Source organism: Myiozetetes cayanensis, unplaced genomic scaffold (genome assembly GCF_022539395.1).
Source record: "Myiozetetes cayanensis isolate MyiCay16 unplaced genomic scaffold, myiCay2020 scf2-11, whole genome shotgun sequence".
Taxonomy (NCBI): Eukaryota; Metazoa; Chordata; class Aves; order Passeriformes; family Tyrannidae; genus Myiozetetes; species Myiozetetes cayanensis.
This window is the reverse complement of record NW_026087411.1, coordinates 43,973,422-43,997,521: the sequence shown is the minus strand read 5'-3', so window position 1 is coordinate 43,997,521 and position 24,100 is coordinate 43,973,422. Positions and strand designations below refer to the sequence as shown.

Here is a 24,100-nt window from a genome sequence, read left to right as displayed (position 1 = left end):
TTCCTTTACCTATATCAATTATTGTGTCAAGTCTGTTTTGTCTTTCCATTAAATTTAGAGATCTAGTGAACAAATAAAAAATACAACTCTAATGCCATACATTATGTTTATGCATTTATTATTTGTTTCTGACACGGTTTTGAAAAATTAGATTGAAAGGATTGTTGTCTTAAGAAGTGCAGTTTTGTGTTTAGTTTAACACAATTTTGTTCTGAAGTCGAAGACTGCTAATGTTTCCAAATTTCAGGACTTCAAAATTGCAGCACTATATTCTTTGGGTAGGTATGGGAATAAACCTATGGGAACAAACTCCAGCAGTACCTCCTGTGGGTTCAGCAGAAGCAGGGCAGAGTGATGAGCACCTGCCTGCCCAGGCTAGGCTGAGTATTTAGGCATCCCCAAAAGAGTCGCTGCGCACGTTTTAAAAGCAGCCTTCAGCAGCGCCCTGTGCCACTAGGAGGTCTACCTGCTCCCTTGGAGCATTCCTAACTTACGAAATTATTTATCATATGTTGGACTTCTCTTTAAGAAAAATCATGGGCAGTTCCGCGTGAGAGAATGCAACGCGTAGTGCTGCAGATTAAGCATTACAATTTACAGAGCTTTATACTTTTTATTTGAAGCAGCAACCGCTAACATGCTTGTTACAAACAAGGGCTCCAGAAGCCCTTATCGATGCTGTTGGGCACCGGGTGCCCGTGTGTGTGGCGGAGCAGCCAGGCTCAGCAGCCGAGACCCACCCAGGGCTTGCACTCTGCCGCGGAGCGGGAGCTGTTCGCTCCTTAAACCCAAATACAGAGCACCTGTAGGCAGCGGGTGTGGGAGAACGTGGCTTGATTTGGCGTTCAGAATCACAGAATATTCAGAGTTGGAAGGGACCCATAAGGATTGTCTCTGACTCCTGCCCCTGCAGGACAGGACACCCCAAGAGTCACATCACATGCCTGAGAGTATCGTCCAAACGCTTCTTGAACTCTGGAAGGCTTGGTGCTGTGACCTGGGGAGCCTGTTCCAGTGAAGAACCTTTTTCTAATATCCAACCTAGACTTCCTCTGACACAACTTCAGGCCATTCCCTCAGGTCCTGTCACCGGTCACCAGAGGAGATCAGTGTGTGCCCCTTCTCTTCCCGTCGTGAGTTGTAGAGTGGGATGAGGTCTCCTTTCAGTCTCCTCCAGGCTGAGCAGGCTCAGCCGCTCCTCGTATGGTTCCTTGGGATGGAGCCTTGCGGGAAGGAGGGAGGGAGGGTCAGAGGGGCCGCTGACGGGGCCGGGCGGTCGCCCGGTTCAGCCGTTACCGCCGCCCTCCTTTGAACTTCCCGCCCGCCGCTCTGCGCGTTCGCCGCCGCAGTTTCCAGGCTCTGTGGGCGGCGGCGGCGCTGGATGGCCGTGTCCTCTCTGCGTTCCCTCTTGGGCTGGTGTCGAGGGGGGGCCGCTGGCCCGGTCCGCCCCACTCTCTGGGGTCCGCCCTCGGCTGGTGCCGCCGGCAGCGGCGGTGGCGAATCTGCCGGCTCCGTGCCGCCGCTAGCGCGGTTTGGGCGGTTGTCAGGGAGAAGCAAGATGGCGGCCGCGGCGGCGGAGGAGGACACGGAGCTGCGGGACCTGCTGGTGCAGACGCTGGAGAGCAGCGGGGTGCTCAATAAGATTAAGGTTGGGGAAGGAGAGCTTCCCGCCCGGCGGGGAGCGGGGAGCGGGGAGCGCTGGCTGGCGCTGCCAGCGGCTCGCGTCCCTGCGGAGTGTTGGGGGGGGCTGAGGCTTACCGGGCTTCGTCCCTTCTCGCTCCCGCTTCCAGCCGGTATTCCCGGCTGGGGCTGCTGACTCGGCGTCGCGGCCTGGCGGTGGCGCCTGCTTTCCCCTTGGTGCTCCCTGGCCACTCGTGGAGCTGGTACGAGGGCCCCGGGCCTGAGCGCCGCACGGGCTGTGCCCCTCGGGAATGCGGGATGCCCGGGACGGGAGCGCGGGGAGCCCGATCCCGGTTGTGCGGGTTTGCCCTCGTAGGTACCGTGTGGCCTCAAGAGCCCCCTTGCTGCCGCTAAACTTAGGGCTGGGAGCGTTCTGCTGCCGGGCGGTGCGGGACGGAGTGGGTAGAGTTTATCCTTGCTTCGATAAGGAAAACCCCTCTTGAAAATTTCAAGCGAGCTACTGTGAGTCTCTATTTAAACACTTTGTCTTGAGTGTGGGTTGCTTGAGCTGTGCCTTGAAGGCTTGCTAAATCTAGAGACTCTCTGGAGATGCTACCTGCCTATAGTGAACAAATAATGCCATGTTAAGAAAATATACAGAGGATAGTGAAGTGTACACTATTTCAAGTCTGTGGTGTAGCCTGAACTTGTGTAAGAAAGGGTATGAAAGTTGTTTCCATGGATTCTTGTTCAAATTAGAAGCTTCCAACAATAACTAGTGTGTATAGTAGACAGCAGTGCAGGTAAGGAAGCCTAAAAATAGATGGGTTTCCTTCCATGCTAAAGGAAAAATGAAGTGTAGGTTTCACATCAGGGATAGTGGTATTTGTCCACAATGCTCTGTTTTAAGCCTTCAGAGGTGGATGGTCGTTGCTGATATTTTAGGAACAGTTCAATAACTGAAATGGTTAATGGGAATGAGAGCATATTTGTGTGTGTGCTTTGAAGTCTCCTGCATTTTGGGCTAGTCATACTTTTCAACAAAAATATTAAAAACAGTGTTGTTCTTTCCTTTCAAATGGACAATCCTTATTTAAACTCCCTGGGTAGGTGTGAGGATTCTAGCTCATATAACTGCATTTTGAGTAGGGAGGCCTTTTACTGACTAATGTCATACAGGCCTTTTGGGCCACCTGTTAACCACTCACATAGTGTTAAACAATGAAAGTATGATGATAATAAAATTGTAATTAAAAAAAGAATCACAAGGCAATTGGGTTACACTTAGCTCCTGATCTGTAGTTTCTTAGTTCCTGCCTTTGTGTAATGTGTAAATTATTATACTACAGTTGCCAGGTCATTGAGTTTTGTGTAAATATATTTATTGTGGTTCACTATTCCATAATGCCAAAAGTGTGTGGCATCCAATATTGTGTAAGGTATTCTTAAGGCAAACTAGCAAATGACTCAGAAAAATATAACTGGATTATGGCTCTTTTTAATATTAGGAGTTACTGTTTGTTAACTGGTATGCTTATGGTTAAGTCTGTTGATTGGAGGAGTTCGTGGTGGTTTTTTTTCCTTAGCTGTAAACCTTAACTGGCATGTAAGTTTAATGTCCATGATGACTTACAAATTTGTTCTGCTCGTATCTGACAAAAAGCCTATTGCTGGAAGAATTAAGTTTGAACAAGTCTTCTTAAATTGTCATCTTGTAATTGAAATTAGATTATACAATCCATTAAAAAAATTGTAGTCATCCCTTCATTAAAATGAATTAAACATAACTTTGATCAATAGTGTTTATTTATTGTGTGTCAATATTTTTTTATTATGTGGTGAACTGAATGTTTACATGTTATCAAAACAGTTGTTTATCTTATACTTCAGAATGAGTACTGACCATTTAGGGGGCGGTTATTGAAGTAGCTATATTAAAGAGAAAAATGTGGCCAGTGGTATGCATTGGTTATGAAGCACTGTAGGTAATGACAGCTCTGGAAGGATTAGAATTTAAGGGGAATTATTTCAAGGGATAGAATGTATCAGGCTGTCAGCTAATACATTTTGTAACATAATGACTGAGTAATTTTTAGAAAGAAACTTATTGTGATACCTTTGTTCTCTAATAAAGCGTGATTTGATAATGGATTCCAGTTTATTAGTTTATTCTTATTCTGAGATTAATTTCTGGTGAGCATTGGTGTTGATGTAAATTATTTAGCTGAAAAGAAATGTTATTACTTATATGACATTTTAAAAATATGTTCAGGATTTTTGAATTTATATTAGAGTTTGAGCACCTAGAGTACTTAATGAAGTACTGTTGTGAAAACTGGAAAATGTGTAAATGTATTTGCCACTTACAGTTAAGAATTTCCGGTATTCTCTAAGCTGCAATATGTGTATATATATTATATGTATATATAGTTTGTTAATCATTGGAATTAGTCTAATGGATAAGACAGCTTTCTAATGAATTCTGTAAACATACAGAATATGACTGTGGATATTTGAATATTTGTACTTCAGTGAAAATTATAATGGTTCTATGAGATAGTGTACAAATAGGAGTGTTGTGTCTTGAAAAGAATGTGATCTTTCTCCTAGGGAAGCTGTCATCGTCAGAGCAAGAGGGGCCATTATGCTTTTTACTGTGCTTCTTTGTTATCTTATTTTGGTTTGGTTTGTATCTTTTTATCTCTTTTGTTTTGGAAAAATTAAGTTTATATTACCTATATTTTGCATCTTCTCTGGAACTTGCTGTTGCTGCAGATGTGAGGGAGGTTAGAATCACAAATGTTATACGCCTAGTAAAGCTTTTGGGCAGCTGAGGTACTGGGTATTTTGATGCTAGATAAGATAAAAATACTATTTTTTAGAATGAGATGTTAACTGCATACATACAGGTCAGTTAAAATTTTCCTATTTGCTTTTATATTTTCATTCCATTTATCATAATGACCAATGCATTTAAATGTCTTAGAATTATAAACTGTCATGATGAACGTGCTTTACAGTACATTGTCATCTTTCTGCATGTTGTGATTGGTTGCTTGTTTTAAAGCTATTCATACCAGAGAGTCAACTCATTTCTTGTAATCAGGGAGCATAATTAATTTTTTTTAATGTAACATCTATTTCTTTTTAGTTTTATAAGTTAAGTAAAATATAACCATCTGTAATTATTTCAGGTAAACTAACTGAAATTCAATGTCTAAATGTCGGTATGGTCCTCATAATATCATGCACGTATCCTTCTTTGGGAACATGAGAACGGGAACTTTTTGTGATATGCATCTGATAAATGTAGCTGTGGCTATTCAGGGTTTAGGGGTTTAAGTGTTTACTACTTCCATTTTGTTATGAATTCTTCCTTTTCCCAGCATTTTTCATCTTTACAATTACATTACCAGCAAGTTTAACTTTCTTAACCAATTAATGCTGCTGACAAAAAATGGTCATGCAAACTACTTGATTGGTCTTACTCTGTTGCAGATGAGGTCATACACTTCACTCATAAGAGAGAAGCAACGTATACCTTACTGATATAAAGTAGTAAGTTAGCAAAGTTCAGTGGTAAATGTGATGGTGGTTTAACAAGCTGAGATTGCAAATTAAACTTGATTATTTACTGCATAGAGGACAGGGTCAGACAAAACTGTCAGGGAGATGCTCCCATTGAGATATGAGGTTCAGAAAAGGCTTTATGAACTCCCTCTCTGAGAGGAGACTAGGTACAATGTGACTGCACATCTAGTCACAGACTTGGTCACCTGTTTATGTCTAAAGGATTATGTATGCACAATCAATCCTTTATGTCACTTAGCCAAGGTTTCAAAATGTAGCATGTGGGGCGGAGAGCACACCACCTCATGCTAAAGGATGAGAACCTCACAAATATTGCAGACGGAGGGACAGAGTGGATACTGAGTATTATTCATAGTGAAGTTGCTGGTTGTGTTTTGGCACCAGCTTTGGATTTGTGATACGTATCTGGCATGTATAAGACCGGTGCAGGCTTTTTAGCCTGATACACACAGGGTTTTAGCCTGGGGTGATCACCAGAGATTAAACAGCTTAATATGCTACTGTTGCTCTTTCCAGAGCAAAGCATCTGCTCTATATCTACCAAGGTACATGACAGCTGTTTTGGAGTTAGGAAGTGGAGGTGCTGAAAGTTGTGCAGGAAGCTGCCCATGTGCCACTAATTTTTATATATGCCGGAGATGTTGTGGAGTCTGCAAGTGGGAGGTAGTTCTAGGCTATAGGTCATCCTTCATTCCTGGATGGTCTTTAATCTTTTTACTTCTCATCTGGTGTCTGCTATTTAAGCTGCTGTGGATGGCTTTTACAAGCATACTAAATCAGACTGATAACCTTGTTAAGGTGGGTGCTTGTTGTCTTTGTATTAAGAGCATATTTCCAAATTAGATTGGCATTTTTGAGATGTCACCTCAAAAATGTGTTTGGGGAGCTCTTGAGATAGTAAGAACTGTTTTCCCTTATTCCAGGGAACTGCAGGTTGAGAGATGTGTTTTCCTGGACAGTACTTAGGATACCTGCAAAAGGCTCTGTATTTGAAATGGGGTTAACTTGTCCAGGTTCTGAAGAGGGATACTATAGTGCAGTGCAGAAAAGATACTTTCTTTCATGTACTACAAGCTTCTGATTTATAGTAAGCAGCAATCAGTAAAAAACAGTGTTGTCTGATGAGCTGCAAATGCCCGTGAGGAAAAGGGGAAACATTCTTTTGTTTCAAAACACTGACCCCTATTTTTCTGGGATACAGACAGTAGTTGTTACATGTTACAATGTTAACCCTACTCGTTTTAGCTACGTTCAGTGAAATCAAATTGCTGTCTCATTGACATGGGCTCTTGCCTGATAAAACTACTTAGAACGGGCATCTTCCAGGGGATGAGAAAGAAGTCTGTAGGCTTGATGGATGGTAGACACTGCCACCTACCTTACTCATCAATATCTGTCTCTGTTGACATAACCCTTTTTTATTGAAGCCTTAGGAAGGATATGGGTGGGGATTTTGATTATCAAGCTTTGCTCTGCTCTACTACTAGACTGTGAATAAAATTCTTCACAATGTATTTGTATTATGTTGAAAACTACTATCAGAATGAGGCAGTGTGGAATAGGGACATGCGGAAAATGTCAAGAGCAGATTTTAACAATGTGTGGAACACAGTTTGGGCTGGTGCCAAAGGATACCAGAGCAAAGACAAATGCAAACTGTTTACACTTACTAAAAACAAAAGAGGTGTGAGAAGAATGATGTAAATGGATTAATCTATGCAGTTATATAAGCCTTCATATCTGCTGGTGGGAGCAAAGTGTTATGGCCATACCTGATCTCAGTCGCTGGTGTTCAAATTCTCTATGACTGGTCTCAGATCCTGAAAAGCCTATATGACATTATCCATCCTACTAGTTATTATGATTCATCTTGCATTAGGGTGATTATTACTCTGTCCTCAGCTTTGTTACTGTCTTGCTTTCTACTTTCTTCTGCATGAGCTTGAGGATTTCTGCCTTAATCTCACACAGATTCTAGTGTATATTTCCATGTCTAAATTTATCGAGATGATATTTTGAGAATATCCTACTGTGATCTGAGCAGTACCCACCTCAAAGGATGAACGTCAGTGTGTTGTAGTGGTGCAAACCTTCCTTTTGGAGATAGTACAGGAGCGTGTAACTTCAATACTGTGATGCTTGCAGGATTGAAGGGTTGATTGTGGGGCTGCATGTCTGTGGAAAGGCTTAAGGGTGGTGTTCTAGATGATGCAGGTAAGATAAAACAGAGATGTCGTAAATGCCGGTGGTGTTATCTTCTAGTGATGAGCTCCTGACCTTAAGGTTATTAATTGGGCACTAAAATAAATAAAGGTGAACCAGCTATTAATGGGGAATGGCAACATCTGGGAGAAACTGACCCTGTGCCATTAAATAAATAAGAAGAAAAGCACCTCAATTTGTAATTAAAAGCCTCTAGATTGGACCTAGAGGAGTGGAGCAGGCAAACAATCCTAGTTATGCAAAAAAAAATAAAAAAGATAGTTGTAATATTGTTCCAAAATCTTAAATAGGTCAGCCTCTGGATCAGCTGATGTATTGGCAACTACTTTCAGACAACTTTGTTGTACAGTCCCATTATCCAGACCCTTAAGGGGGTTTACCCCAATCCGTGTGTAATGGCTGGTGTGTTTTATTTTGAACAGTTGTAGTAGCTAGTCAGGAATGCTTTATTTTTATTGTCCTCTTATGTTAGTATATTTGGTTTCTGTGGCATAAGTGACAAAGAAAGCCTCACAGGCATATTAAGTTTATCACAGTGACATAGAACTCAATCAACAAGCTTTTAGCTGTTGATGGGAAAGTTAAATGTAAACTGATTTTGTAAGAATAATATTTAAATGAATGAGGTGTAAGATTGCTGATTGCCTGCTATACCCCATCACCTGAAAAAAAAAAAGTAAGAATAATAAATAAATTAATTGCTTGTAAGAGAATTTTCTGATTGAATGCTATATCCCAGCAACTGAAAAAAATGTGACTGCAGTATCAGTATGACCAGAGCGTACAGTTATGGTAAGCATTTTACGCTTCTTCTGATGAGAAATTCTTTAGGCCTTTGTGCATTACATTTTGTCCTTTGAAAAGGTGTCCAAAGAGTGTATTACTGAAAAAGGAAGTGTTTGTTTTTCCCATGAAAAGATATTTTTTTTTTTTTTTTTTTTTGGTGGGAGGGAACAGTTACAGGGTAATTCGTGTTTAGTTACCTCTTGTAATATACATGAGAAAGTCCAGACACTATTCATACTGTTTTTATTCTTAGTTATGGAAATAGATCTTTCTTTAAAACCCTGCCTTTTTTTTTGCTTTTGAGAAAACTTTCATACACTGTCTTTTATAGTTTATTACTGCAATGTTGTCTAATGACTGAGTTACTTCAAAATGTCAGATTAAGAGTTGATTAAGGTGGCAAACTACTTCATCAAATGTATGTTATCCATTTGGTGCATTCAATGAAAGAAGTAGAGAAACTAGTGCTTACAAAAATTAGGTATGCAAGGCTTAAATATTCGAAGTAGTTCTTAGAAGAGTTCTGATTCTTGATAGTAATATATTTAGAATTAGTTAGGTAAAACGTTACTACAGGAGCGTTTGAATGACTAGGATTCTCTTTTCCTTGAGAACATCTGTGTTTTTGCACATAATCTGAGAAGAAATAACAGGAATTTGTATATCTTAATGTTAACTTTTAAATGGGCTATTATAAGCTATTTGTCCATGTTTCCTGAATGAATTGTAAATGAAGGGTATGTAAATGATGGTGTTTCAAAGCTGCCTGAAAGAGCTGAATGTTTAACTCTTGGAAGATACTAATAGGAGATAATGTAGGTACTTTGGAATATTTTTATGTACAAAGAAATAATTTAGGAAGTCTTCTATGAAATTCTGCTTCCCTCGCCCTGCTCTCCCCTCCTGCCTTGTTCTCAGACTGGAAACTATTATTTCTCTGCCTCAAGTCACATTGCCTGTAGTCTTATGTGTTTTAATTGCACTGATGTAGATTACAGTCCATGCCAAGTTGCTTGAGGAGAAACAAATAGCTGTTAAGCTACTTGCTAGCTCTTTGCATTCTATTTGCATAGGGAAAACAGTGCTTATAGAAATGCTGTTTGTTTTGTTTTTTACTTGGCAGGCAGAGTTACGAGCAGCTGTGTTTTTGGCATTAGAAGAACAAGAGAAAGTAGAGGTAAGAGAATCTTAAAAAATAGATCAGGCAGAAAAAACCATCCTGGTAGTTCTTCATGTAGAATTAAATATAATTGCTTTAATACTTTCTTTTTGTGACATGTAAGAAGATAAAAATATGTATTTCTGCATAAGAGCATGATGCATAAAGAACACAAAACAGGATTGTCAGGGTATTTCTTGATGCTTAAAAATAGGAATTGTTAAATAGGTTTTTGAAATTGTAGTTTTAAGTAACTGTGTCTTCTGGGTTTATATTGCTTCTGTCAAACTGACCAGAATAACTAAATGTATTCTCTATCAAATACTTATTTAAAAAAAGATATCTAGTTGACTGATCAAGATTTTCTCAAATCAGAATAATGTCTTTCGAAATTTAAAATATTATAGTGGGGGGTTTTGACAAGTGTATTGTGAAAGTAACGTAATGCTGTAAAATGCTGATGCTTTTGGTATTTCCCATAAAGATGTTGTAGGCTTGCTTCAGAATGATTTACTTTAATACTTAAGCATGAATTCTTAATTAGCAGATGTACTATGTATTGATACTTTGACAATATAATAATGTTAAGGGAATGAGATACTATCAAGATGATGTAACAATACTGCTGTGGTATACAGACACTGGTCTTATGACCTCTTCTGCTGCTGACATTGCTCCATTTCTTGTGTCTTTCCATTTTCTGGAACTGTAGAGTTGAGAGTACTGTATGTCCATCTGTTTCAAAAAGAGAGGAATGGAAAACTCTTCTATTCCTCTACTGGTTAGATGGCTGTGCTTTTTCAGGAAAATTGGTTAACTGAAACAGACAGTATTGTGACATTAATAAGGAGAAAAAGTAGTTATTCTATGATATGAGATTGTATATTCCAGAAATTTAGTGTAAAATTGTGGAAGAAGACACAATGGAAGAGTGATACAGCAGAACAGTGCCATCTCTTATGGGAAGCTTCAGCATATTATGGAGTACCCAGAGAACAACCTCCCACACTATCTTTAGAGTAACAGCACTGAAGAGAAATTTGCTACAGTAGATTTCAGCTCACCATTTCTCAAAAAGCTTATCATGATATTTTAAATTTATGCTATAGATGCTGGAAGTATATTAATACTACCACTCCTCTGAATTCCTAAATATTCAATTTTCAGGCAGCACTTTCTTGTGTGTGTGTTAGCATTTAAAGCTGTAGTAATAAATACATATAAAGGATCCTTTTCTTACCCAGGACATTTTGATATGTTAGGAGTGGCATGTAGAATTGGTTTTGAAAAGTCCCTGAACAGTTCTGACAAACCCAAGCATAGCACATTGATTTATTTCAGTTTAAAAATTAAAGTTGAAAAGAGCAAATCTAACAAGGGAGAAAAAAACCATCTTCATAATATCTTGGAGAGTCTTTTAATTAATAGAAGATTAGTATTCATTTGTGTACTAGTTATTAGCATGGTCCATGCTTTGTCTAGAAGATTTGTAAATTTCCATTTTTTAAAAGGCTGGACTGAATTTCTTTAAACAAACTTCACACTATATTAGCGGAGCAACCTGGGAAGTTAACTGCTTACCTTGTCTTTTTAGTCATTAAGTAAATAAAAATTAGTATGCTAGTAAGAATTCTGGTGAAGTTACTTCAGCTCTGAGACAAATTTAATTTTCCTAAATAAATGTAGCTTTTACTTGTAGGTAGTCGAATTAATACAAAGGTAGATTTTGAAGAAGTGAATTACATATGTGAGGCACTATTGTGGAACAGAATTCAATAAAACATCTTGCTGTGGTTTTCAATTTCTAGCACAAAGATGATGTTAATTACTGTTTGGTTTTTGCTTTTTGACAGAACAAAACACCTCTGGTAAATGAAAGCTTGAAAACTTTTTTAGGTACAAAAGATGGTAAGTTTTTTTTAGTATATACTTCTCAAAATAATAAAAACAGGAAACAAAGTATTAAATCTTTGAATTGTATTAACAGTACAGTCTTTGTGACATGCTTTTGTTCCTTTCAGATGTCATAATTACATTTCATTTGGAATAGAACTCAATCTATAATATTTGAAGTTAATATTGTTGAAATTGCATTTTTAACTAAGGTGATTAATGCATTTAAATTCATATTTTGTTATAACTTATGGTTGTGCTAACTCTGAGACATTCTAGACCAATAGAAACAGTACTCAGTGAAAACTAACTGTAGAAGTGCAGGAGTGAATAAACACATAGGAGAAATGTTAAAATTATGTTTTAAAAACAGCTGAATAGTTTTAAAAAATAATCTTACACATGAATTTTGTAGGCAATCTCTATGCTCTTGCAGCATTATTAATGTAGTGGGTGAGTTAAATAATTTTGGGAGTTGGTATACAAATTTGCTATGTGGTACTAGTTTGCTGAATGTCTAAATTATGTTCATACTGAAACAACGTCAGTGTTAAATCTTTGAAGTAAGAATTCTGTCTGGTGTATTTTTACTCTTATTTCCTTTTTAGGTCGCTTGGTAGCAGGTCTTGTTGCGGAATTTCTGCGGTTTTTCAATCTTGATTTTACGTTGGCTGTTTTTCAACCTGAATCAAGCACAGTAAGATATACTGGTTTTGTTTGTATGCAATCCTGACTGTTCAGACTGCATGACAATAAATAGAAAAACTGTAACAGTTTTATTTAAACCACTTGCTTCTTTTTATAATAAATACATCTTTTTTATGTTTAGTCTGTAAAAGGTACTTATTGTCATAAAAACACATTTTTCAGAAAAGTGTGCTAATATGAGTATTTCCCTTTATTAAGAATCAATACTCGATAATCATGAATTATCAAGTTAACGATTTTTGTGGAATCATATAATAGTGTATGCATCAGAGCATTCCTGTGACCTTTTTTGCCGCTAACTTTACTATGTCATAATATTAAGTTAGTATTGTTGCATGAAAATTAAAATAATGTCAGTAATGTATTCTAAGAGAAATTTCATTGAAACAAAGTACTTTGTGCAGATATACTTGACAAAAAGTATAGTTCAGTTGTGAGGGACCAACAGCGACAGCATGCTAATGATAGATTCTTGCATATTTAAAACAATTCTGCATGATCTGTGACAAGTTCAGGTACAGATCTGAAGTAAATTATGCAATAGGTGGTATCTAAAAGATGTGTACGTGTGGCATTTAGGGATATGGTTTAGTAGTGGACCTAATGATATTAAGGGTCTTTCCCAACCTAAGTGATTCTATGATTTTGTTACTTTAGTCCCCGTGCAATACGAAGTCTTAAATAAAATCAGTGATACTCAAACTATAAGCTGTGTTAAATAAGACCAAAAAGCTTTTTTTATATTACAATGTATATTTTGTTTTCTGACAGTTATTTCTATGTCGTGATTCTTTTTTTAATTCTCCTTCAGCTAAATGGTCTTGATGGTCGAGAAAACTTAGCTCGAGATTTGGGAATTACAGAAGCAGAAGGTACTGTGGGTGGTCCCCTGTTGTTGGAGGTTGTTAGGAAGTGTCAGCAGAAAAAGATTTCAGGCGATGGAGAAGTAAGTAGTATTAACATGTAATTTTTTTCTTTCTTTGTAATTATTTATTAATTTTCATTTCAATGATGAAAAATAAACTGAAATTAAGAACACCTGGCTATTGTTATATTACCCTGTTTTGAGTTGTTACTATATTATGACTTCAACTCTACTTATCAGAGAGATAAGAGATAAATATCATGACTATTCTATTACTTTTAATGCCACCCTAGTACTCTTTACTAATATTCTACTAAAACATAGTAGCACAGAATGGATCCAGGAGGAGCCAGGTGAGTATCAGTTTCTTCTTCCAGGCAACCAGCTGTAGGACAAGAGGGCACAGTCTTAAGCTGCTTCAGGGGAGTTTAAAGTCATTGCCCATTATCGGGGCTCCCCTGAACAGTCTTGCTGCATCAGAGGGCGGTTTGACTGGCTTGTTCAGGGGCACACATCAACAGCGTATTGGAGTCAAATAGTTGATTACGATTTGGAGACACTCTCTTGGGTTTCCTCACTCTTTGTCAAATATGTTATCTGCTACTGGCAACTGATAGCGCCCTTGAAGGACTCATGCTAAACAGTTTGTGGAATAACACACTTTATTAATAAAAACACTGATATTAGAAAATTCTGGCAAGTTAATGTTGCAAGATTGCTCATGTTAACAACTGACTGCAAAAACATATTTAAAGCACAACACCAACAAGCTCTAATCACCAACAATATCTAGCTCAAGATAATCATTTAGCACCCATAGAATATGGTTCTTACTGAATGGGAGAGAACACAGGTTCAGCCCATCAACTGACCCCAGAAGTTATGGTGGAGTCTTCCCTAACTTCTCCTCAATCTTAGTTTACTTTTATACTATTACTTTACATTTAGGTAGAGCTTGAGTGACTGTAGTCATACATGTTTTTGTTACTGATTGATGTAAGATTTTATCACTCACTCTTTAACTTATAGTCAATAAAATATAGAGCGCGTGCTCAGTGAGGGGTGGTTGTACCTTGGCGGAGGGTAACTTTGAGATGGAGTTAGTATTACAATTAGATTATAAAGAACCGAATTCATCTGAGGAGAGCAATTTCACCACAGTTGCTGCTTCAGCAGCAAGACAACATATCCTCTCTTCCTTGGTTGACAGCTGCTATGTGATTTATCAGCTACATGGTACCACTGGGTTCCCTTCCCTGCAAGAGTTACAACAGAGCTTGACCACAGCATCTCCACTCTGCTGCACCCTCTGTTTCATCCCTCTTAGCATGCACTTGGGGTTGCAGGGTGTGTTGTGTGGGCAATCATTGTGCAATGTATTTCGTGCATTTCACCCTATAATTTCCATACTGTTGTAACTTCTGTTAGAATGTGAATATAACTTCCCAATTTTCTCTTATTCTACACCAAGTCATCTTCCCACAGACAGTGTCACGGTTTGCATACTGTGCAAGTGAGAATGGTAGCCTTGTTTCTTGTTGGATGAAATTATGACAAAATTAAATATATTTTTTAATAAATGTTTATGTAAAACTTCTAGGTGGCTCCAGTTCTAAGTGATAGCCAGTGCCCCACATCAAAATCATCTGATGGAAGGTCAAGTACACATTCTATACCAAATAAGGTATGATTATTTACATATAATGAAAAGCTTCATGACATACATGAGAAGTAGAAGAGAGAACTCCTATGACACACATGATATGATGGCATTCACTTAAATCATCTGCGATTTGAAAGTATTTATTTCACTTCAGCAAAACTTTTATCTATGAATTCAAGCAAAGACCAAGTGTTGTGCTTGCAGGTTCTCAGATGACATAGCAGCAGCTTGCTGCCTCTGGGCCCACAACAGAGAAGTAGCTGTAGCTTCCCTTTTATTCTAATCAGGCTATCATTAAGCTCTTAATTTTCAACAACAATTCTGTTCCTCAAGGATACGAAATTAAAATATTGTTGTTACTACCACTTATGGGTTTGAGTAGTTCTTCTTGCCCTAAAAAAACTGAGCTGCTGCCAGCAATTGAATGTGATTCTGTGGCTGAGATAAAATGGCCTTGGTATGAAAAAGACCCACCAGGGTAATTTTAACTCCTGTGGCCTATAATTTGAAAATTTTACTTCAGTCTTCTGATTGAAAGTTAATTACTGATAAAGAAACACTTGGGACTTTACAACTTACATGTTGGGTATCTGCATTAAACAATACTGTTGGTTTTGTTTCAAAACTGTGCTGTTTTTAGTGTGCAAAAAGGAAGTTAATGTAATGAATCTTTTTACTGGTTTAATTTTAATGGGTCTAGGAGAAAATAAAAGTAGTATTCCTTGCTAGGTAGAAAAATACTATTAAAAAAAAATCTTTTTCTTTCACAGCAGCTTGATTATCTAGGTAAATCTGAATATTGTTCTTTGGGCCACAAAGCCTTGCAAAGTTACAACTTGAGTTGTATGACTTGATGTTAAAGTTAGCTTATGGAATTGTCGTTACATTGTAGACTGTAGGTCTGAGCCATAAGCATGATACAAAGACTGGAAGTTATGTACTTTTAAAGTATCTCATTTGTGTCATTTTTGATTTTAGTATTTGAAAGGAAAATGTATCAGTAACTGCAGTTTTCTTATGCTTATCACTTTAAAACTTAATAATATATTGCAGAGATTACCATTTAATATGGAAGTTAGAGTAGTTTGCATTTCTTTTGAAGGCAATGGCTGTAACTAAGAAGATTTGCTTATAGACAAGTTGAAAAATAACATGAATAAAGCACAAGAGTCAGTCTGTCTGTAGATTTATTTGAAATTGTTTTAAAATTTTGAATATTTAAAAATTGTTTACTTTTATAATAGGAGTGATCTAGATAGCATAGCAATGCAAAGGATGGAACAGAAGTTTTTTTATGGCAGCAACAATAAAGAACACTTTCTAAAGTGATAAAACAACTTTTTTCTCCTGTGTGATTCTTGATGATACTAATAAATTTATTAGTACTTCTCAGGAATTTGAGCTAACATTTTAAAAAGTGACGGTGGTTATATATTATGTGTTGTGTGTTTATATTACCACTTAGAGTATTACAAGACATAAATACTTATTCCTTTCATTCTTTATCTTTCAAGGCTGCTGAAAACACTCAGAGTGATACTAGTGTCTCATCAGGGGACACAAGCAAAAGAAGCATTCATTTTCTGCCTAATGAAGCAAAACTAGATCCTCAACTAGAAAACAAAGACTTGAATACCAAAGAAAAGAGTGATGCAGCTGTGGATGAAGATGATGTAGAAGGAGACTCTTTCTTTGATGATCCTATACCCAAACCAGAAAGAACTTATGGCTGGTAGGTAACATGAATGTTCTACATAATACCAGGTTTGTTTTGTCCTCACTATACTTGCAGACCTTTGAGAGCTAGTTGTTATTTGATCATTTACACTTGTAAGTGCAAGTGTTTAGATCTGTTCTGTAACATTTTATTTCTGAAATTTGCATTTCTCTGACTATTCTTTGAAATGCACAGTGTCCTCTGGGATCTCTTGGGATGTACCTTGAGTGGAAAAACCCGTATTGCTTCAGGGTGCATCAGTGAGGCTATAAAATGTTCACAGCCAATTTCTTTGGTGGAATAAACATGTATGAGGCACAGGCAGCAGTGTTTCTTCTTGCAACAGAGCTGCAGTGGTGATCTGGACTAAGAGAAGTGGACAGTGACAGGGATAGTGCTTTAAATATCTGTGTATGGCTTTGTAAGGGGGACAAAAATCAGTATAAACTGGCTCCATAAACTGTAATAGTAGGAAGAGTTTTCTCACAGCTGAGGGTTTCCTCTTCATGTTACAACACCTTTTGTGTGCAGTAAAGTTTTCAGTGAAGTGTTGTTTGTTCTGCATATGCCAATTTTGCAGATGCATCTGAAGCACATTTTTTGTTGTTCATCTGTGGAGTTTGATGACTGAAAAATATCGTTTGAAACAGAGCTATACAACAGCTTTGTTATAAAACTGAAAAACCTATCTTTGTGTTATCATGTTGAGTTATCTTGAAGCCTAGTTTAGATATCACTATTAAGAAATGCTGCAGGATTATTTCATGGTTTTCTTTTTGCTGTGCTCAAGTAATCAGAGAATTGCTCCACCTTAGAGTTTAAGAAGACATTGCAGAATTATTTGTAAGTCAGTTTGGAAGTAACTCCCCTCATGTTGGCTTTCTTCCCCCAACTATGGTGACAGTGGGCAGAGCACCATAAGCTTTTTCGTATTATTACTTCAGTAGATGTTTACTCTTAGAATGGGATCCTTCTGGTACAGCACAAAGCAATTATCCCAGGTAAACTAGGTCTCTTTCTAGTAAATTAATGGACTCTTTGAGGAAGGTTGTTTATAATACAGCTTTAGTTGAAGCAAATTTTTTTTCCTCAAAGAGCAGTGATTTTTGTTTGGAAAATATTGTGTGGTATTAATTTTCTCTTTTTCTTATTGTTAATATAAAGATTACAACTGTATATGATTGCATTTACTCCTCCTTACTCAAGAGCTCATTTGACTAGCCTTTAACTAAAGTAAGCGTTGTAGCAGGTGGTTTAAATGATAAGTTGGGACACTTAGAAAAGCCTGGAAAAACTCCTGCATAATAATATTTACTAATTTCTTAATATTTGAGCATTTTCATATGACAAGAAGGAAAATTCACTTTGAAACTGGGTGAACTGGATTTCTTTTAAAAGACCATCCAAGAAAGAGACTCTAATTATTTTGTAAAGTAAGGATTTTTTTTTCCTAGCAGGGAAATTCCCTACAGAAAAAATTATTTCCGAATTTTGTGTGTCTGTGGCAGAGTCACAGTCCACCAAGTAGTAATTTGTAATGCATGATGTTATTGTGATGTATGTATTCTAGTAAGATCCCATAATAAGGCTTGCTGAATATGTTAATAACAAATGAGCTAGAATCTGGTTGTAACTAAGCTGTCTCTGCTGAATCTCTTCACTTCTACTCTCCTGACAACTCCTCTAGAGGAGAAAAAAGAACGTACTCTTCAGGTGAAATTCTTTTGTGGTATCTTGTGCTGGTGTGCTCGAGTCCCAAGGGGTAAATAAGTAGGAGAGGCACCAGCATCGCTTGGTTTGCAATAAGGTAATTTCCTCATGGGAGCCTTGCCCACTCCTGTAAGATGAGTGTACTGGAGAGGAAGGGAGCAAGCGGTTACTAATGAGAGTGTGAGAGATGATCCAAGTACTCAGTGGCTCTAGGTCTCTGACCCGTAGTTCAAACTTTTGAAGCACTTCAATGTGTGATGTTACACGTGATGTTTTGGTGCTCTAGATGCAATGAGTGAATCAAATGTTGTCCATTATTATAGGAATGGAATCACAGTAGCAATGTTCTGGCAATACTAAATATGAAAATCTTGGTCTCCTTTAATATGTGTTTCTTCATCCTTTGCTTGCAAGTAGGATTTGAACTAGGTAGTAACCAGGTCAACTTATACATGTGATAATGAGATCTATCTTCCTATAAATGAGAGGTTTTCATTCTGTGAACTGATTGCTCTTAGAATTAATATCTTCATCAGACATAGTATCTTTTAGTTGTAAAACAAACTAAAGTAAGTTCTAATTTATACCTGAATCTTTCTTCTTTTGGCTGCATTTACATGTGGGAATAATGAAAGGTCTCTTGATAAAAATAGTGATGCTGATGAAGGTGCAGGAGCTCTCTCTGTGAGAGAAGATAGGAGGAAGTCTTTGCGTGGGTGAGAAAGTGACTTTCATAGTGGATGTTGTGCTTGGCACTTGTACCAGTAAATGGTTTACTGTTTTTAAGATTGCAGAATGAATAGTCCTGTCCCCTTGCTCTTTTTTGCCGTAATATTGCTGTTCTAGTTTTATGACAATTTAATAATAGAAAAGAAATTAACTACACACATTTTACAGCTCTGTGGAGTACTTATTTATTTGGTTTGTTTTAGGAAAACGGAAGCCAGTAAAGCAGGAGGTCTAGCATCTCTTTCTGATGCACCACCTCTAAAAAGTGGGTTAAGCTCCCTGACTGGTGCACCTTTGATAAAGGAGTCTGATAGTAAGTTTTCATGGTTTTGTCTTTTGATGATTGTAGAAGATATTTCCTATAATGAGTGAGCTACACATTCAGATGGAAATGTGATAGAGTATGTGGCCCCCTTCTGTTTGTAATGTGCTTTAAAGTCATGCTTTCTTTACTGAGTGATTGCACACTGGTTTTGATATATTATGCTACCACTGAGGCATTTTATGTTTTGGAGCATGAAATACTTTTCTACATTCCTTTTATTGTGTGTATATAAAGCAGTTTTTATGAGTATGTAATTCTACTGCTCAGTTGTTAACTGAAATTGACTTACTCCTTTGTTTTATCTTACATTATTTGCTCCAGTGCTTTAGGGGTATTTCCTTTCGTGTTGTAAAACCTGATCTCGAGTACTGGGAGATTATCCCTGTTTACTACTCATGTTTTTAAATGTTATGAGTTCACACCTGAAAATTTAATATAATGTTGCCGTATTATACTATTAAAGTATATAAGGTTGTTATAAAAGAAAGTTGTTATAAGTGGTTGATTGATATGTTTAAGTGGGATCTTATTGAAGAGTTACAAGTCAGATTTCTCATATAAATGCTTTTGTTTACAGATTTGAATAAAAACTCTGTTTTGAAAGACCTGCGGTTGGTGAATGCAAAACTGGGATCACTAGAATTAGGTAAGTAACTGATAAACATTAGGAAGCTCTGATATTTTTAATTGTAAATTCTTGCCCAGCTTCTTAGAGCAATCTGAGAAACTGAAGTACACATTGATTTAAAATCTTCAGCTTTTACTTCTGACATTCTGTTTGACACCATTGTGAAGATGTGTCTTGTGGATTAGTATTTTACACATGGAACAAAAATTTGATTCATTCTGTGCAAACATTTGCTAATATCAAGTGATAAATTTTGTTGTCTAGGTTTCCACAAAAAGAAGGGGGTTATATTTGTGGTAAAAGATAGCCTGATAAGTACTACTGGTTTTCAGTTGCATATTTATTTGCCCTCCACAAAAGTTGCCTTGTTAGCTTTAGGTGCAATATGAAGAAGATGTGATAGAAGAACAGTCAGCATTCTTTCAAAATAGAGCTTCCAAGTATTTAACTTTTGTATTCAGCAACGTAGTCAGCACCCTGAAAATGTATGTTCAGTTTTGAAACAGTTTGTGTTAACAGTATTGAGATCAATTAAGGACAAACATAACTCATCTCTCTGATCTGCACAAGTAATTTAATCTACTCCCACTTTTTCTGGTCATTAAACCATGTATTTTGGTGCAGGAATAGATTCTTTATTTTGCATTTCCCAAAAGGAAAACTTGTTTGATTAATAGCTTTTAAAACTTTTTTAGGAAACGGAGATGATGATGAATATGCTGATGACTTCAACAGGTAAGAGAAGGATAATACCTCAGTAGCATTAAGCATATCCACCTGTAATTTGAATTATTTCATAATATTTCAGACAGTCACTATTGCTGGAACCTTTAAACTTCAATTACTATTTTAATAGATTTAATTACGAGTTCAGAAACCAACAAAGAGGTCCCTTTCTGTATAGGGGTAACGAGTTCCTTAAAAACCTAGTGTTAACTTTAAGATGATACTTTGTTCATCTTCTGGGAAAGGGATTTGAGATTTTTTTTTTTCCTGAACCATGCACTTAACAATGTTTTAACACTTTAATTAATTCTATTAGTCAATGATTTTGTTATATGCTGAAATATTTAACTGGAAATTAAAGCATTGTGAGTGCTCAGTAATAAATACTTAGCAACCTCATCCTATTTATCATAGTTTCATTGAGATAGAAAGCCATTAGTTGTTACGGGGTTTTAAGTAACTACACATTTAACTTGCTAGGAAATGAAATCTCAACCAAATGTCAGGTATGAAGTGAATGTCATACGTGGATGTTTGAAAATGACATTTCTATGATTATGGTTTTTTTTCTTTCTCTTTAGTACTAGTCACCGCTCAGAAAAAAGTGATATCAGTATCGGTGAAGAAATAGACGAAATTTCTGTGGGAACAGAAGAGTCAAATGCCAGTGATAAAGTATGATTACTTTTAAATTGTTGTTCTTGATAGTCTTCTTATCTTGTCTTGAATTTATTTTTAGCCTTTTGTGAAGTAATATGCCATTATCCTACATTCCTAGGTAATATGTTAAGGTTGCATTATTTGTTGCATTCTGTATTTTTACAGCTAGTATCCCTGCCAAGTGAGATATTATAGTGATTAAAAAACCCCCAACAAAACAAAATCCCCACATGGTTGTTCAGCAACACAATTCACTGTCTTTTTCTAGGCTTATAAAATGTATTTGAGGCTGGTTTAGTACCCAGCACACAAAAGTCTTAACCCCATTATCTCATGATCCGTCTGAGCATCTCCTAAAGGATTCTGAAATCTCACTGAAAGAGCTTGAGGCCCAGAGGATGGGTTGCTCTATGAAGGACTACACGACGTAATACTGTTTTTGTGGTTTCTGAGTTGGCAATTGTATTTGTTTTCTAGCTCGAAAGCATCACACAAGACCTTACCATTTCTCAGTTAAGTGACGTTGCAGATTATCTAGAAGACGTGGCATAGAACTGGACAGCAAGAAATCTTTCATTGTGCTGGACTAGAAGACTGCTGTGGACTATTAATTTCAGACAATCACTTTTTGCTGGAATGTCCACTCCCTACTTGTGCCTTGTGTTTCAAAAAGACTGTAGATGGAGAAGGCATTTAAATATTCTTTACAAGAACTAAATGAAACAGTGTGTTCCCATTTGAGTCTGATATCAGAATTACTTTCTTCATTTGGTTCAGCCAAACCTTTTACAGCAGGAGGTGGATTTTCCAAGCCAAATGTCCATTGCTGGCAGTGGGCATAATAAAAACCAGTTGATAGAACATCAAGAAAGAGGCATGTGGTTTTACAGTGAACTTGCACTGTTATTTTAACAGCTCAATTTTTTTTTTTTTTTTAAAGATAACCAAAGCAAGAACCTTCAAAGGTAGTGGTTCAACTCACACATCGTTTAACACAATTTTATCAAGTCAACATATAGTACGTATTTATGGTAACTCTAGCCACAATACCTAATTACTCCAGACTTACTTGAAACTGCTGTTTTACAGATTCTTCTGAAAGTTGGACTTTAGCTTTCGTAAAGGCATATCAAACTGAGAGTATCTAAACTCTTAAATCTAAATTTAGCCATATTTAGGAGCTAAATTTAGCACTAGGCTTAACTCAGAATATTCTTTTTTAAATGTTTGTCAGACCATTGATGTTAAGACCTAAGCTGTTTTTATGTATGATAATTTCTTCAATGTTATCTGTTGTTAAATCACGAAAAATAATTTTATAAGAATTCACAAATCATTAACTAAATCTTAATGGGTTTTCATAAGTTTTTAATGGGTTTTCTTAAGTTTTTAACAGTGTGGTAATGCATTGTGGAGCTTTTATTATCGAGGGCTCTTCATATGCTGTAAGTTTACTTTCATTCTTGAAAATCCTTGTTAAGTAAATGAGCGCCAAAAAGTGAAACCACTAACCCTCTGCTATTCAGATTCTGAGTGCTGTACAGAAGTAATTGCAAATATTTAAAAATACCATACTGAAAACATTACGGACACTAAGTTCTAGCTGAGAGCAAATTCTTGTATTTTCACGATACTCTTGCAAAACAGGGTCAGTAATGGAAACGTTGACAGTTCTTTAACAATACTGTACATGGCGCTGCTGTAATATATAGGTCATGGACATTTGTAATACTGAAACAAGACTTCAAAATGTGCACTTTCTGAACATTGTGAACACATTTGGAAACTAGACATGTAACTGAATATAAATAATTTAATTTTAACTTTTTTTCTTTTTTTAGACTTTGTAATTTTTTTTTTCAGGAACACTGTTGGCCTGTCATCAGTGATCACCACAGTGGAAGTAGCATGCTAAACTAAAGCCATTGGTTAAGCATATAAAGCTGCTACTAGCACTGGAAGCTGACTTAAATCTTTTGTTGCACTGGGCCAGCAGGCCTGGAGCAGTGCTGGGAACTTAGGCTTGTACATTACATAAATGATTTGAGAGGAGAGAAAAAGTGTGCCTTTTATTTATGTGCACCCCAAAATAGCCAGCAAAAAAGCATCAGAATATTTGGTCATGGTGGTAACTTTTAACTTTGTGCCATATTGTAGCAGCTGAACACAGAGGAGAATTTTTTTCACCCCAAAAAGTCAATGTGCCATAGACTTCAGATAGCAACAATGTTATATGATACAGCCTGTGTAAAAAATTCTTTATGGATAGGGGAACCTGTGCCTCAAGATACTATATATGAAAAGTTTGATTTGGGATTTTTTTTCCCTTTTTTTTTCTTTTTTTTTTTTTTTTTTTTTAATTTTATTTTTTTAAGAGCAACAGCATATCTGAAGGAAATAAAATTCCACATGAACACCTGGGAACAATTGTTTTCTGGCATCCTTTTTTAAGGTGTATGGAATAAAGCAGAGACAGTGTTGTTTGGTTTTTTTACGTGTCTTGGAAACCATGATGTACCATTACCTGTTAGCTGTAGGATATGTGGCAATTTATCATACCAAACAAAACAAAAAGTTTATTAAATTATTTCTAATAGCATTTGAAGATGTGGCCTTTTCAAAAACAAAAGATATTTTAAGTGTTAATATGACTTTTGTTAACAGCTGTGTTCTCTTACCTTGGAAGTTAATGGCAGGCCTTGCACTTTGGCTCTAATTAAAGGAAATACCAAAAAGTGGTAAGTCTCCGTGCTGTTCCTCCTGTGAGCTTTTACTGAATTGTGTATAATAATTCAAATTGTAAAATAAAGCTATTGTGCTGGCTGAATTGTGTCTTTAAACTTCTTGAACCAGAAATCTTAACACTTAAACAAATTCAGGAAACTCTATGGGATTTGAGGGGTTTTCATGAAAAATGCTTTTTTTTTGGAGTTAGTCCAGTCTGCAATTGAGAATTCTTCTAAACCCAGAAGAACTTGCAATTCCTGATGATGAATCCTAAAGTCTAAGACTTGACTGAATTAGGTTACTGAATGTCAACCCAAGTTGTCAAATGGTTTATGATTCAACAAAGGAAAAAAAAAATAAGTCTTGATTA

At 36.8% G+C, this 24,100-nt stretch overlaps 1 protein-coding gene across 1 annotated transcript; it reads left to right on the top strand.

Moving 5' to 3' along the window:
• The first annotated feature begins 1,534 nt into the window (after positions 1-1,534).
• On the top strand, positions 1,535-23,830 carry CEP43 (centrosomal protein 43). The gene is made up of 12 exons (XM_050315640.1): positions 1,535-1,648; positions 9,344-9,397; positions 11,233-11,287; positions 11,881-11,969; positions 12,792-12,926; positions 14,446-14,529; positions 16,023-16,240; positions 18,868-18,977; positions 19,567-19,635; positions 20,313-20,352; positions 20,925-21,018; positions 21,481-23,830. Exons 1-12 carry the CDS (start codon positions 1,559-1,561, stop codon positions 21,553-21,555), a joined length of 1,113 nt encoding a protein of 370 aa, XP_050171597.1. The 5' UTR covers positions 1,535-1,558; the 3' UTR covers positions 21,556-23,830.
• The last annotated feature ends 270 nt before the right edge of the window (positions 23,831-24,100 follow it).